The 16,007-nt window shown below is 42.5% G+C and overlaps 1 protein-coding gene across 1 annotated transcript in view; it reads right to left on the bottom strand.

Annotated features, from left to right (window-relative positions):
* Positions 1-16,007, bottom strand: part of SPTA1 (spectrin alpha, erythrocytic 1) — a 69,178-nt gene that overhangs the window by 21,044 nt on the left and 32,127 nt on the right. Inside the window, exons 22-35 of the mRNA XM_084865792.1 lie at positions 14,105-14,256; positions 13,126-13,312; positions 11,053-11,154; positions 9,962-10,053; positions 8,457-8,601; positions 7,212-7,393; positions 5,139-5,238; positions 4,853-5,050; positions 3,526-3,669; positions 2,607-2,710; positions 2,005-2,167; positions 1,621-1,752; positions 774-911; positions 471-575 (exon numbers count right to left, since the gene is read on the bottom strand). Coding sequence (XP_084721918.1) covers positions 471-575; positions 774-911; positions 1,621-1,752; positions 2,005-2,167; positions 2,607-2,710; positions 3,526-3,669; positions 4,853-5,050; positions 5,139-5,238; positions 7,212-7,393; positions 8,457-8,601; positions 9,962-10,053; positions 11,053-11,154; positions 13,126-13,312; positions 14,105-14,256 — 1,944 coding nt within the window. The remainder of the gene's footprint in view (positions 1-470; positions 576-773; positions 912-1,620; positions 1,753-2,004; positions 2,168-2,606; positions 2,711-3,525; positions 3,670-4,852; positions 5,051-5,138; positions 5,239-7,211; positions 7,394-8,456; positions 8,602-9,961; positions 10,054-11,052; positions 11,155-13,125; positions 13,313-14,104; positions 14,257-16,007) is intronic.

The following is a 16,007-nucleotide window of genomic DNA, read 5'->3' as shown; positions in this document are numbered from 1 at the left end:
ACAAAATAGGGCCATAAGCATAGGTACATGGAACAGACTGACAGATCTTAGAGGGGAGGGGAGTGGTACATGGAACAGACTGACAGATCTTAGAGGGGAGGGGAGTGGTGAGGACTGAAAGAGATTATCCAAAGACCATGTAGCATATATGCCCAGGCCATACACTGACATTAATGTGGCAGAGGTCTAGGGGTGGGGAGCGAGGGTTGGGTGGAGGGAGACAGAAAGAGGGAAATGAGACATTTGTAACAGTGTCAACAGTAAAAAATAAATAATAATAATAATTACAAAAAAAACCTGTTGCAACCTCTCTTTGCAGCCCATGGATATGACTTAATGATAATGACTAGGGGGCCGAGAACATTAAGGTTAGTTTTGCAAGATAATATTCTCAAATGGCCTCCTATGATGGGAAACATTTTCATTCTTGGACTGCAAGTCCCAGAGGAGTGGATTCCAACACTACTTACATTCCGGGCCAACATCTCTGTTTCCAACAGCTGGTGCTTCTTGAGCAGGTTTCCCGCAGAAGCCAAATCCCTGGCCTGATCTTTCATGGCCAGCAGTGTCTCTGCCTGGGAACAGAAGAATAAGCAAGAAAGCTGCCAGTTAAAACCACCTTTAGAAGGAACAAGATTGGCAACCGTGTCCCCAGACTTTCCCCAAGAAGAGTAAAGGAGGTTATTCACACATAAATCTGATTATTTAATAAGCATTTCTTAAACTCCCATACCCCTCCCCCCCAACTCCACCTCCACTCCAGGTGCAATTACCTCTGAGAGCCAGAACTCAAAATCCCGGATGCCTGTGTTGAATCTCTGTTGGCGACTAGCCTCATTGAGCTTCTGCCCTTTGTCAATCGTTCTCTCAAGCAGGTAGTCCCAGTGTTTCTCCAGCTCTTCCAGTTGACCCTAACCCAGAGAAATTGAGAAGGTCATTATGACCTTTAGAATCCTGGGTCCAATAACAACTTGAATGGATAATATAGGAAGGCTATGAAGGTAGGGACTAACCAAAATTTTCCAATACTTGAATATCATAGGTTTTTATTTATTTCATAGAAAGGAAGGGAGAGAGAAACAGAAACATCAATGATGAGAGAAATTCTTCAATTTGCTGCCTCCTACTGAGGATCGAGTCTGCAACCCAGTCATGTGCCTGACGAAGAATGGAACTGTGACCTTCTTGGTTCATGGGTTGATGCTCAACCACTGAGTCATACTAGCTGGGCTGAATATCATGTGTTAAACCAGTATGCTTAATCTGGGGAAAAGAACAGAAGGTGTGAGAAGTTTGAAGAAAGGGTGCTGTACTGCTTACAGGGACTGATGCCTGAATGGCAATGACTCTTAGCAGTCGGGATATATAATGTAAAGCGAGTATGATGATGCTTAGTAATTAAGTCTAAAGCTTTCTTGGAGTTTCAGGTACTAGGTGTGGTAGGAGCAATCAGGTCCCAGCATCACCGTTTTCCTCCTTCCTTATGCTACAATCAGAGGAAAGGCCACTAAGCAGAAAACATATTCCATATCTCTACACATGGAAACAATAAAAAAGTAAAAAAAAAATTATCTTCGTGTGACTCTATAACCCAAAACCCATGCTGGGCAGAACCCCTACCTTCATGGTCTCCTCATTGCCTTCGCATGCCCTTTGCACAATCAGAGAGTTCCCCAAGTTGATGAGTCCTTCTACTTGCTCAGCTCGGCCGTTCACCTCATTTTCAAAGGCCTGGTGCTTCAGGTACTTCCTCTGCAGGGAAAGAAGAAACGAAGCTGCCTTCTCACTTAGGGAAGCAAGAAAAGGTAACTTCTGTTGGCAGAAGAGGCCACGTTTCCATCGTGATGATGGCTTCTGAAGAACCCACCCCACATGAGGTGCAAACGTCTCTGAGGATAGCAGGAGGGATCACAACAGTAAGGAAATGTTCACGGTAAGGCGGTGACCATTCATCTGGCAATCTCCGAACGCTGACTTTCCCCGGGGGTTTTATTCTGAGCTTGCCTGAATGTTGGTAGGGTCTTTGTAGGACTCATCACAGGCGGTGGGCAGCATCTCACTGATCCATTCTTCCAGGTCCTCTAGGTCGCGGTAGAATTGTTTTAGGTCAGCATAGTTTCCCAGCTTTGTCCGCTCAGCAATTAGCTGTGCTTTGAGAGCCTTCCATCTGGAAGAGGGGCGGGATCATTTTCTGCCCTCTGCCTTCCCCCAAGCTCAAATGGCATAGCCACGACTCTTGCCATTTGCCAACCTGTCCCTTCCCCGCTCATTATTTATATTTATGAGTTATGTATAATAGAGTTAAAAATTATTTAGTCACATATCATATGATTATATGTCATATTATTATATATACACACCATATTTCTATGTTATATGTAACATATAGTCTCATAATTTTTAGATATAAAATATAGTAGGTAAGTCAAGTAATTGCTAAGGTAACGGCTATGTCTTTCATTCTGGGAGTGTAGATCACAAAGTATCCCAAAGTGTCAAGGTCGTTTTAGGCATCTAGAGATAAGAAAAGCTCAGCGTTACCCCCATGCTCAATGCTACCAGAGGGGCCACTTCCTGTCGCTCAAAAACAGTTGCTCAGGCCTGACCTGTCTAGCACCCGTTGGAGCCGAGCGGCAATCTCTTCCTTGGCATAGTGGTCATCAGCTATGAGCCGCTCGGCAAAATCTTCTAGCTCGGTGATCTTCTTTTCCTAGTGCCAGGGAGAGAGAGAGAGAGAGAGAGAGAGAGAGAGAGAGAGAGAGAGAGAGATATTAAGCCCTTGTACAATCCCGGAAAAGAACAGAGATATCCTTTTGTGACTTCATGAAGGGAAACCAAAGCAGGACCAAAGGGCAGATGCCTTACAGGGAGGTGGACCTTAAATAAACAAAATGAGAAATATTACTAAGAATACTTAGATGGGCTACTTGTGTGGTACCGAATGCCTCCCTTTATTACTTCCCATGGCCATGTGGAGGGTTACTTCTGCACTGGGTGCGATGCTGGAATAGACAGAATAAAAAATCTCTTCCAACTCTAAAATTCTGGTTGGCTTTAAAAAAAATCTTCAACCGAGGATATTTTCCCATTGATTTTTAGAGAGGGTGGAAGAGAAAGGGAAAGAGAGAGAAATATCGATGTGAGAGAAATGCATCGATTGGTTGCGAGGAACCTGCAGCCGAGGTATGTATGTGCCCTTGACTGGAATTGAATCCGGGACCCTTCAATCTGCAGGCCGATGCTCGATGCACTGAGCCAAAGTGGGTAAAAATTCAGGTTTTGAAAAGTTGGACATAAATTAAGAAAGTTCATTTTCATGTGTGACTTAAATTAGGTTTTGAAAAGTTGGACATAAATTAAGAAAGTTCATTTTCATGTGTGACTTAAATTAGAATAAGCCCAAGTGTCAAACTACCTCAGAGTTTCCTATAGCAGCAAATGGGAATATTTTAAATAGTAAACCACAAACATATGCAGAGTTTCTGTTATTACTTATAGTTATGTTTTGAATTCTTATATTATTACCTGGGCAGCGATTGCTTTGTCCAAATCATCACGTTTCTTCATCAAGGCCTCCAGAGTGTCTAAGGAACTCTTATCATCTGACCTCAGGAGGTTCTCACGGGCTGCCATCCAGCTCTCTGCCTGGTCACAGTTGCCTTGGAACAACTATGAAAAGTCAGGTTAGAGGTACATGAGTCCTCCCTCATCCACAATTCCATTTTCTGCAGTTTCAACTAGCCAAGGTCAACCACGATCAGAAACTATTACATGGAAATGCCAGAGGTAAACAATTCATACTTTTTACATAATGTGCCTTTCTGAGCAGAGCGAGAAGTCTCCAGACAGCTTGCTCTGCTACACTCCACATTTTTATACCCTCCCCAACTGCCAGTCACTTAACTGTCTTGGTTGCTAGACCTGCTGTACCAATGCTTGTGTTCCAGTAGCCCCAATTTTACTTTATAATGGCCTCCAAACCATTCACATAGCTTGTATTATAGTGTATTGTTATAATGGTTGTATTTTATTATTTAGGTATTGTTAATCCTAATATGTTAATTTGCAAACTTTGCCACAGGTATATATGTACAGAAAAAAAAGAAAGACTGTATATGTAGGGTTCAGTACTATCTGTGGTGTTAGGCATCCCAAGCTCTCTCCTAGAAGAGTATTGGAACATACCTCCCATAAACAAATGGGGGACCACTGTACCGGACCTCTTACATTTCCCTGTACACACATATATGTCTTTACATAAGCTATCCTTCATTCTTGGGGTGCTATTTCCCACATCTACCCCTGGTGAATACTGGCTGCTTATGTAAGGTGGGTGACCATTCTCCCTCCTGCAATACTCACTCTTTTCCCTCAAAAGTGTTAGTCACTTCCTCTTCTTTAACCTCAAACCATTCATACACTTTGTTTCATTAACAAGAACTAGAATGATCTGCCTACGTGTCTAATTTCACTCCTTAAGAAAAGGAATGCTGTCTTACTAAACTTTATTGGTTTTTATTGAGAGCCTACTGTGTGCCCTGGCTCTGCACACAATAGGCCCTCAATAAAAACCAATAAATTAAAAAGTCAATGAATAAGTAAATTATAATCATCCCACTTCATGCTGAGAAATGACCCCCATTTTGTTTGACTCTTTTAACAGGAATAAGGGCCACGAATACCACAGTGGTCAGTCTGCAAAGCGGAGAACGTAGTGTCAGATAACCAAGAGCTGCCCCGGTGCTTTCTGCATGGGGAGACTAGTAAAATGACCACCCTCCTTCACCATGCAAAACTGCATGGAAGAAACAGACAGAGGCCAATATGCTCCACGGCTGTAGATTTGCTGTACCTGATACTCGAGACATTGGTTTAGCATCTTCTCGCGCTGCTCCCAAGCTTTCTCCAAATCATCTCTCTCTTGTCTGACAGCTTGAAGCTTTTTTCCTATTTCAGGGATGTCTCGGTGCCCACTGTCTAAGAGTTCTTCACCGAAGTCTTCCAAGGCCTGGAAGGCAGGAGCCTCAGCCTCCATGTCCGCATGATGTTCCTGTGGGGAAGAAGGAGAAGGAACGGGTGAGGCCAACGACATCACAGCCAAGTCACATGAACGGAAGCTACGGCGTTTGTGGCCATACCTGGTGTCGCTCTATCATTATCTCAGTACCAGTTAAGTCCTCAGCCATCTCCTTTGAGGATACAATGGCATCCATGCCACTGATCCAATTCTGTAGGTCCCTAGAGGAAAAGACATGCTGGGATTGACAAGAAAATCTTGCAACTCACTACAGGGCTGTCTGTCTTTGGGCTTTTTCCCCCCTTGGAAATGTTTCCAGATTAATACCGTTGATCTGGCTTTATATGCCTCACAGATCTTAGGTGTTTGTTTTCACTGCCTGACTAACAATAGCAATCCCTTAAACTTGAAAATTTCTTTACATATATTGCTTTCTTCAATTCCTGTACTAATTCTGTACAGAATCCTGGGAGTTCTTTTGTTTTCATTTTGGAGATAAAGAAGTCGGCGTAGAGATAATAAGTGATTTGTCCATGTTACATAACTAAGAGAAGCAGACATCTAGACTGGAATCCAGACACTGGAGTCCTGAAACAGTACGTATTCCATCACTGCTAAGGGTTCATGTTCCTTTACAGTAGATTATTTTTTTTATTGCTAATAATACTATAGTGCATATTCAAAAGTTTCTAAGAGTAAATACTTTTTACTTTTTTATGAAAATTTTTATTGATATTTAGAGAGAAAGGAAGGAAGAGGGAAAGAGAGATGGAAACATGAATGGGAGAGAAACATCAGTTGGCTGCCTCCTGCATGCCCTCTGCTGGGGATCAAGCCAAAAAGCTGGGCATGTGCCCTGACAGGGAGGCAAACCAGTGACTTCTTGGTTCATGGGTTGATGCTCAATCACTGAGCCATACCAGTCAAGCTAAATTTAGCTAAAAATGTATCTTATTACAGAATCTCAAGGAAGGCATACATAAGAGAAACAATCTCTTCTTTTGTAAACTCATTTATTCAATTATCCAAACAATTAAAATTTGTTGGGTGCTTACTAAATTCCAAATATTGTGAAAAAAAATCTGTGCATTCTAGGAAGTCACCTATTAAAAGAAATAATCTTAAAAGCAAAAGTGTCATAAAGAGGTAAAATAAGGTATTAAATTTGCTCTAAGGCTGGGAATATTCCTTCCCCAGCACTGAAAAGTAAGATTTTATAAAGGGAAAGGGGTAATATTTGACTTCAAATCTGACATCCAGGTTTCTATCTATCTATTTATCATCTATCTATCTATCTACCTACCTATCTACCTATCATCTAGGAACAAAATGTTATTTGTAGAAATGAGTGTGGAAACCATTTATTTTTACTGTATAAAAAACTATAGCTTTCCAGGGGTGCTGAATTGGGATGGGTGCCCCCAACAGCAACCGCATCATTTTTTCTTCAAAAATTGTGAGTGCTCCTCCCAGCAGACTGATATGCTGGGAAAGACTGTGGAAATTGCTCCACAAAGTGTACATTTACTAATGTGTAATAATGCCTACACTCTTCAGCAAGGTAATGATAATTCTCTAGTATTTGATCTCAACGTTTCTAAGCTTCTTTCTTCTACCTCTCCCTACCCCTCTGATACAAAGCCAGTGCTCTAGCTATCCCTGCCTGTTCCATGAACATGCTGCCCCTTTCTTAGCCTCGTGCCTTTGTTTGTATACTACCGTGTTTCCCCGAAAAGAAGACATCCTCCGAAAATAAGACCTAGCACAACTTTGGGAGAAAAAATTAATATAAGACACTGTCTTATTTTGGGGTGAACAGGGTAGTATAGTTTCATTTACATATTAAGATGAGAGTTTGGGGTTGTACTGCATTCTACCATGGTTATCTGTATTCCTCTGTGCTTTCTCAGTACAATGAAAATACCCATATCCTACAAGTCCTCACATAGCGTCTTATATACGTACAGCATACACTCTATTGAAGTTTATCTGATTTGCTTAGATAGCTTCACATTCCTTCAAATTTCAACATTTTCTGGCTCAACATATTGAACTATAGATTTTTGTGCCTGATCACAAATACTATCTGGACATTGAGGTACCCTCCAGATCCGCGGTGAAGAGCACCTGTACCCAGACTGCTCCTCAGGGTCTGGGCAGGAAATCGTCCACCCACCTGGTGATTGATCTTTACCTGGCCTTGCTGAGGAACAAGTAGAACTTCTGGGCCTCACTTAGATTCTCCTTCCGGTCCTTTGTAAGTCCAAGCAGGTCATCCCAGGCCTCGTTCAGCTCCGTTCGCTGCTTCTGCAGGTCATCGGTGGCATCTGGGTGGGATTTGCTGAGCTGCTCGGCTGTCTCTCCCAATTTGGTCACCTGAGGAGGTACAAGAGCTCTGGTCATCATCTTAGAGTCACACTTAGATCCTCGCAAAAGAAAAACCCACAGTCCTGAGTGTCCTGGCTCCTCAAACTGACATCAGTGAGGTACAAGGACATCTTGCTGTTTTCTTCACTAAAATGGCAGCTCTGTTGGTGACTCCCTGAAGTAGGCCACATTGACATGCCCATACAACTTAAAAAAAAAAAAAATATATATATATATATATATATATATATATATATATATATATATATATATTGATTTCAGAGAGGAAGGAAGATAGAGAGATAGAAACATCAACAATGAGAGAATAACTGATTGGGTGTCTCCTGCATGACCCTACTGAGGATCAGGCAGCAACCTGCGCATGTGCCCTGACCGAGAATTAAACCATGAACTCCTGGTTCATAGGTTGATGTTCAGCCACTGAGCCACGGTGGCTGGGCCATAGACTTTTTAAGATAAGAAGGAGTTTGAGGAAGGTGGTTAAGTAAAAGATGGTGAGTGACAGCATCATTAGGGAACCAAGGATCCTGATTTTTCTTGTGAAGATCTTCCCAATATCAACATTTCTGGGCTTCTTTTTGCTCTGCATGATAAAGCCATGCTGTATGATGACTCTGATTTATCCCAGAGTGTATCAGGCAAGCTCCAAGGTTCACTTTTTGGTTGGGATAGGATTAAAGTCATTCAATTACTTGTGAAGGAAATGATGCACCATGCTCAGGCACTGGCCTGGCCATCTTGGCTGTGACCATTTCCTACTTACTTTAGGCTACAGGCTTCCAAATAGCTTCTGTACGATCTGCTCGCTTGTAGCCCATTAAATAGGCACTTGGACAGGAGGTTCATTTCGAATATATTTTCTTCCCCTGCTAATGGGTCTGGGGCATGTCTTTCCAGTGGTCTTGCTTTAAGGATAGGATACAAGACAAGGACAAGTACGGAGTAATAGAAAGATAAATGTAAGAATATGGAAGGGAAATTAAAACCACAGGAGAGGGCATTGATAGGTAAAAAAGAAAATGTTAGAAAAGCTTAGAAGCTCCTGTCTCACCTTGTCTCCCAGAGGTGCAAGGTCTCTCTCAAACCCCTCGTGCTGTCGCTGAAGGGCCTGAACACTGAACAGGTCGGAGCCAGGATCCGCAGCATTGAGGGCCTGGCACTTCTTCTCAATCTGCTCCTTCACATCATCTGCTTCTCTTTTAACGAGAGGAAAAAGTTTAAAAGTAAGAATGTGCACCAGGGGATGGCTAGCTGGCCTCACAAGGAAGTCATCCCTACCACCACATCAGCATCATCACCACCACCACCACCACCACCACCATCATCACCACCATCATCATCACACCACCACCATCATCATCACCACTATCATCATCATCATCATTATTATCACCACCACCACATCATTATCATCACACCACCACCATCATCATCACACCATCATCATCATCATCATCATCATCATCATCACATCACCATATCATCATCACCACCACATCATCATCACCACCATCATCATTATCACCACCGCCACCACCATCATCATCACCACATCATCATCATCATCATCATCCCTACCATTATCATTATCACCAACACCATCATCATCATCATCACCACCACCACCATCATCATCACCACTACTATCATCATCACCACCACCACCACCATCATCACCACACCATCATCATCACCATCACCATCACCATCAGCGGTAGCAGCAGCATCACCACCATCATCACCATTGTTATTATAATCCTCACCATCATCACCATCATCATCATCATCATCACTATCACCACCACCATCATCCTTTTTACTGTGCTAGAACATATGCTTATTTCATCTTCACAAGTTGAGGCATAGTTACTACTACCATTCCTACTTCATTTATGAGAAAACTGAATTTTAAAGATGCTAAGTATAAGTTTTCAAAGTTGCACAACTGCTAAATGACAGCCTATGTTTGAACCAGGTGGCCTGCCTGCGAAGCTGCATGCTTAACTGTTATACTTCACCGCATTCCCCCTGAAGCCACTCTGAACAAACACAACCATCTGCACTTCACTGTTCCCTTCTCTGGATATTCAAAAATACATTTGTGCACAGAGAAGGTGTTTGGTTTTCTATTTGTTTGTTCATTTGTTTGCTTGCTTAGTTACATATGTGTATTTCTTAGTATAGAAACAGAACTGGAAATCATAAATAAATTGTTGAAGCAATAGTTAATGTCGCTATGATATCTGTTGTTCTCTACCGTCTACATCTAGTTCAGAAATATAGTTACTTAAATGTCTTGCTTCTACCTAAAGTTTTATTCACTGACATGACAACACACATGGACTGCCCAAGCCTAGGCACTAGAAAACTGGCACTGGTTATCCGGGAGTATGCTATGTGCCAAGTGAGGAATATACCACTGAAACACCTGATCTACCTTCTCTATCTCAGGGAGAAGAGCTATACTAATAGCTATGGTTCCACTATGATAATTAGACATGGAGGCTGTTGAGTGACTTCTCAAACAAGGCTGTTTTTCAGGGTTCAAGTGCTTACCTGTGGAACATCTGGACAGCATGGGCACTGCCCAGCAGCTGGCGCTGCTCCTCTGCCAGCCTCTGCAAGGAGCCCCAGCGGGTGTTCAGCTCCTAGAAGAGGCAGACACGTCAGACCTGAGCCAGGGAACTGACTCAGACAGCTCCGTGGTGTGTGAACACTAAACAGGGTTTAAATCATGTTTGTTTTCATGTCATTGCCTTCCAAAATTGGATAGGTTCATGTCTTTGTTGGATATTCCGAGTTCGGGCCTGATTTATGCCAGTGCAGTGATGAAGGGGATCACTTTCCTTCCCAAACTGATGCTTCAGGGTGAAGCCATCAACCCTGGAGTGGCCATCGGTGTTTGCTGCCACAGAGACTATGCTGTGTCCTCTGAAAAGTGGGCGGGAAGCATTGCCTTAGTAATTAGAAGCTATTGCATTTCTCCAGGAGAAATGTGTGTCTTTCTTCATCCTGCACTCATGAAACAAAGTGGTCTCTTAGAGTCCTGCTCTCTGTAGATGGCAAGTAAATGGTTCCTGTGAACCTTCCTTTTCCATTTTTCCACATCCACCCCCACAAAAAGCAGAAGAGTACTCATCCTCATTAGTTCATTACAACCCAGAGAGCTGGACGTGATGTTCCACTAATGTTCATTAGATATTTCATGAACCCATGGGTCCAAGTCCAAATTTGAGTCAGCTCTAGAATGCTCCCTTTCCCATCTCTACTGACCTATATTCTTTTCCTTTTTTCATCAGATTTTATTAGGATCTATCTCTTCCAATACATCTTTCTGATGTATCCCTTCCATTATCATAACTCCTTTGTCTGCATTTTCATTGTATTCATATTCGAGCACTGAATTTCTGTGTCTGTGATGATAGGGGAAAGCTGAGTATATGTTGCAATCTATGGACTTCAGATCAGTTCAAATGGTTGAACAATTTGGTCTAATGTCTTTAACCTTTTTGGTGGCAGCTCCATACCACCTTGACCTTCTGCATGTCCTAGCTGAACTGCGGAATATGAAGTTGAGTATGTTTGAGGAATGAGGACTCCCCAGGCTCAGCCTGGTAGAGAGGAGAAATGGAAGGAGCCTTCGTTACCTGCCGTATTTGAGTTCCTTCTGGTGTTAGAAGCCCTTCAAATAGCAGATCATCAGCTACCTTGTTGATGTCCCTCAGTCGAGGCTCATTGGTCTTCAAATCCTAGATGGGAAAATGTAGGCAAAGCAGTGTAGATCCCTTCTGATGAAGCTTTCATACTTGCCTGCTTATCTTTGCCCTGACATGGCTAAATATTAAAACATATTGCTAACCTTATATTCAATACAAAACAAGCTGCCCTCCCCAAATTGGCCCTTAGTAGAGTACCTTTAATCTCCCTGACATCCCATGACTATCAGAAACTTGGTCAGAGAATTGTTATTTATCTGAAGTATGGAGCACATCCATTTTCCTAGATTTCTCTTTATTTTTCATTTTCCAATGTAATGCTTTAATTGCCTATTCTTATTGTTTAACAGTTTTTATTCCCACCCCCCCAATTTTTTAGATACTTACATACAGACATATTGGCCCTTTATCTATAAGATATCTTGCAAATATTTTCTCCCAGTTTGTTGATTGTATTCTGATTTGTTTTATCACCATATTTGCTATGCTAAAGTTTATCAATCTTTTCTTTTAGTGCATTCCGTGAACCTGAACTTTGAGTAGTAGTTAGAAAGCCTTTCCTTACAAGGTATTAAAACATAATATAGAAATTCTGTAAATAATGAATGAACATACAGGCTACTTTGGTTTATCAAATCCATCATAGGAAAAACAAATAATTTACAGTAATAATTTTAAATACATATGGACCTTTGCTATATGATACAGGTAGTACCTCAAATCACTAGGGTAAAAATGGACTTTTTAGTAAATGATCCTGAAAAACTTGGTTAACTATTTGGGAAAAAGATAAGATGTAGCTCTCCCTCACACCATATTCCATAATAAACTCCAAATGACCAGGATCTAAATGTAAACTGAATCCATTTACATATTGAGAGAAAACAGGATGAATTTCCTTTTTTTTTTTTTAGCTTTCTTACAAATCTCTCCCTGGGTTAAATAGCACCGTCAGGGGGATCTACACCTGGCCATGTAATATTCTGTTCGGCCAAAAAATACTCCTCCACCTTCTATAGAATTTCGTGAACAAGCTGAGATCTGCTTCTGCTGAGGTGTGTTGTAAGAAACAGCCGTCGGGGGCTCATTACACTGTCCACAGTGACAATATTGTTCATTGTATTACACAGTAGCCTTTCAAGGAGTTTTCCTATGGAAGTCTCATTTTTGGTGTTATTTTGTAATTTTATGTTTGTTTTTCTTTCTTTCACTTTTCTCTTTACATGTTCCTAAAAAAATAAAATGTAATTTCGGTTACTATCCATCAATCATCTATTACTTTGAATTTCACTGGAACCCATCATAAAAAAGAAAGACCTGGCCGGCATACCTTAATGGTTGAGAGTCAACCTATGAACCAGAGGTCACAGCTGGATTCCTGGTGAGGGCACAGGCCTGGGTTGCAGGCTCGATCCCCAGTGTGGGGCATGCAGGAGGCAGCCAATCAATGATTCTCTCTCATCATTGATGTTTCTATCTCTATCTCCACCACCCTCCCTCTTTGAAATTATAAAAATATTTTTTTATATAAGAAAGAAAGGGATTTATGTTCACTGCTAGTTAAAATACTAAAATGAGTCTGAAAGAATAAAGGAGCATGGAAGGGTTTTAAGTAGGTGGGAAATTAGAAATAGTCTAGCTTTAAAGTCAGGTTATCCTTCCTATGTGCCCACCCAACCTCGATCTCTGGCCTTGTATCTATGCGTCAGAAGCACAGCACAGGATAGGGCACATTTTGAAGAATTGAGGTACATCACCACTTCTTCTAGGACTTAGGAACAGCAGGAAACTCAGGTTGCAAAGTTGAGGTGACTATTTCCCTCTGCGTTTTCCTTGCATCCGCAATACCCAGAGAAAGATTTACAATGTGGAACTCTCAGCAGGTTTGTGGTAGACATTTATCAAATTTGAAATTAAAGTGATACTCAGGAGGAAATATGGGATAGAAGGAAATAATAATAACCCCTAAAAAACTGCCTGGGAGAAATGGCTCCTCTTTCTCACCGTTTGGAACTCATCAAACTTTTTCTGCAGCTCCCACACGTCATCCAGCTCTATGCCAGTGTTCTCTGCCTTCTTTTCCCGGATCCAGTCCAGCATGTCGCCCGCCTCATAGGCCAGCAAAAACTCATTGTAACGTTGCAACAGACCACGTCTGCGTTGTTCTGCCCGGTCGAGGAGAGAGTGATACCTAGGTGTATAAATGGAGAGAATGGAAAAGGTGAAATATAAGACGAAGAAAACATTGAAGAGATGAAGCAGGGTGAGAGACAGAGAGGAGAGGAGGGACACAAAAGAGAGATAAAATAAAAAGAAAAATAGTAAAGAAGTGAAGGAAATACAGAGAGAAGGAAAATAGCATTGAGGGCAGAGAAACAAACACAGTGTTCCATTTAAAAATAATAAAAGTGACATCTAATAGAAGCGAAATTTTGAAATTCCTGCTGACAACTGAATAGGAAACAGCCTGGCAGAGAGAACAAAGTTCACACGGAAGCCAGCAAACCTTTTTCTAAACTTGAAAGAATGCCAGGCAGGGAGTCAGAAGACATGACTTTACTAGGAATCTAACCTCAGGCAATTGGCTTAATGGTACTGGGGTTCTCTGGCTTCACAGACAAAATGAAGTATTTCAGCCCTGGCTGGTTTGCCTCAGTGGACAGAGCTTCGGCCTGCAGACTGAAGGGTCCCAGTTTCGATTCCAGTCAAGGACACATGCCTGGGGTTGGGGCTTGATCCCCAGTGGGGGCGGGGTGCAGGAGGCAGCCGATCAATGATTCTCTTTCACCATTTATGTTTCTCTCTCTCCCTCTTCCTGCCTCTCTGAAATCAATAATAATATATTTTATAAATAATAAATGAATAAATAAATGAAGTGTTTGGAAGACACCAAGTTTACGTTTAGCTTCTCTGCAGCTGTGAGAAGTGCCTTTGGCCAGAAGGAAAAGTGTGGCCAAACACCTGCGCAGCCTCCAGAACTTACTGGTCCTCAATCTGCTGCTGGCGCTGGGTGATGCTGCCCGGCTCTTCCCGCCACCGCTGGGGGAGCCCAGGGAACTCGTCGTGGGCCAGCTTCCTGACGTAGACGGCCGGCACAAAGCCCTGGTGGTCCTCGTGCTCCACCTTCCACCAGTCCTGGAGGGAGAGCAGACCCCACTCCGGCGTTAGCTCTTAGAAAGGTCACCAATAGGAGACGGTTCAACCAAGTCCCTAAGCACAGGCTGATAGCCAAGAGGAGCGAACCACCACTTGTGGGAGGAGCATTATAATTTTCACTGATAACCAAAGAACATATATGTTTACATGCACAGCCCATGGACATGGGCAATGGGGTAGTGAAGACCTGGAGGGGAGGCAGGGGCTGGGAAGAGGAGGTAAATGGGGAGGGGGAGAACCTGTAATATATCAATAATAAAATATAAAAAATGAAGGCTATTAACTTTATATACAAAAAGGGGGGAAAAAGAATGTAAATGATTAATTGCAGGGATTGCAGAAATAAGCTTCTGAAATCAAGATACACTACATTTGATGTTAGACCTTTAACTTTGATAAGGTTTTTATCAATAAAAACCAAAGAGAGTTCTTTTTTTTTTTTAATTGTTTTATTTGGGAAAAGGGATTCTTACAAAAGTCCTCTGTGAAACACAGAGACCGCTGTGACAGGACTTGGTTTTTCTTGAAGGGAAGGGTGGGTGAGACCCCAGCAATCAAGGCAGCAGATGGGACAACTCAGGAGCATCTCCAAGTCATTTTCAGGAAACAGCAATGAAAAGCAAGCTAACTTTTCCAACCAAGGACTAACAACTCAGCTTGTCTCGTGGATTACCAACCCCGCCCCCAGTTAGTGGGAAAGCAAAAACGGAACGCTGCAAACCAATGACTCCAGACAAGAAACACCTTCGAACACAGTTTTGAATCACATCTGTCTCCCTGCACAGCACAGGCATAGAATGAGGCAAATACCTACAAAAATAAGCACAAAGACCCCACAACAAAACCCCTCAAAGGAGGACGAAGGTTTGCCCAAAGGTGCCTGAATTGGAGAGGATAAGAAATCATTAAGCATTAAATACAACTGTTTATCCAAGATCCAGTTTGCATTAAGATATGGGATAACCAGCTAGTTTTACCCTCTATGGCTAAGCCCACTGACTTCTATAGACAGACAAAGCTAGCTCTGCTCCAGGAACAGCCACCACCACACTGCTGTGCCCTGTAAGAGCTGTCTGCCAGCCCGAGCTGGTTTGGCTCAGTGGATAGAGTGTCAGCCTGCGGACTGAAAGGTCCCAGGTTTGATTCCAGTCAAGGGCACATGCACAGGTTGCGGGCTCAGTCCCCAGTGCGGGGCGTGCAGGAGGCAGCCAATCAACGATTCTCTCATCATTGATGTGTCTATCTCTCTCTCCTTTCCTCTCTGAAATCAATAAAATATATATATAAATATCTGTCTGCCACACTAGGCTAAGAACACTGCATCCATGCAGGAATGAGGAGCTTCCCACACACACACTCTCCCGCAGGCCAAGTCTATCAGCTCTTGGGAGTCAACCTCAATTCTGCTTTTTTTTAAATGCCAGTAAACCTTTCATATGTGTTCTTTCAGAATTTTCCTGTCATGCTAAACACAGCAAAAATCTCAACACGTTCACACCTGGTTATGGTTACCCAGTAGTTATTACTTTCGAGTAATGATATAAGAGACCAAAAGCACAGAATGAGTGCGCGGGTGGGGACTGGAGTAGGGAACAGAGATGAATACACAGTTGAGCGGATTTCACCAGGAGCCTCAAGTATCGGCCTCTACGGCTGTGGCACAGGCTGCTTGCCACAGTTCAGACCCTTCACCCATCACCCCCGTTCTCAGACCCCAGAGCAGGGCCAAT

Source organism: Pipistrellus hanaki, assembly GCF_964339955.1.
Source record: "Pipistrellus hanaki genome assembly, chromosome: 18".
NCBI classification, from domain to species: Eukaryota; Metazoa; Chordata; class Mammalia; order Chiroptera; family Vespertilionidae; genus Pipistrellus; species Pipistrellus hanaki.
This window is presented reverse-complemented; position numbering and strand designations above follow the sequence as displayed.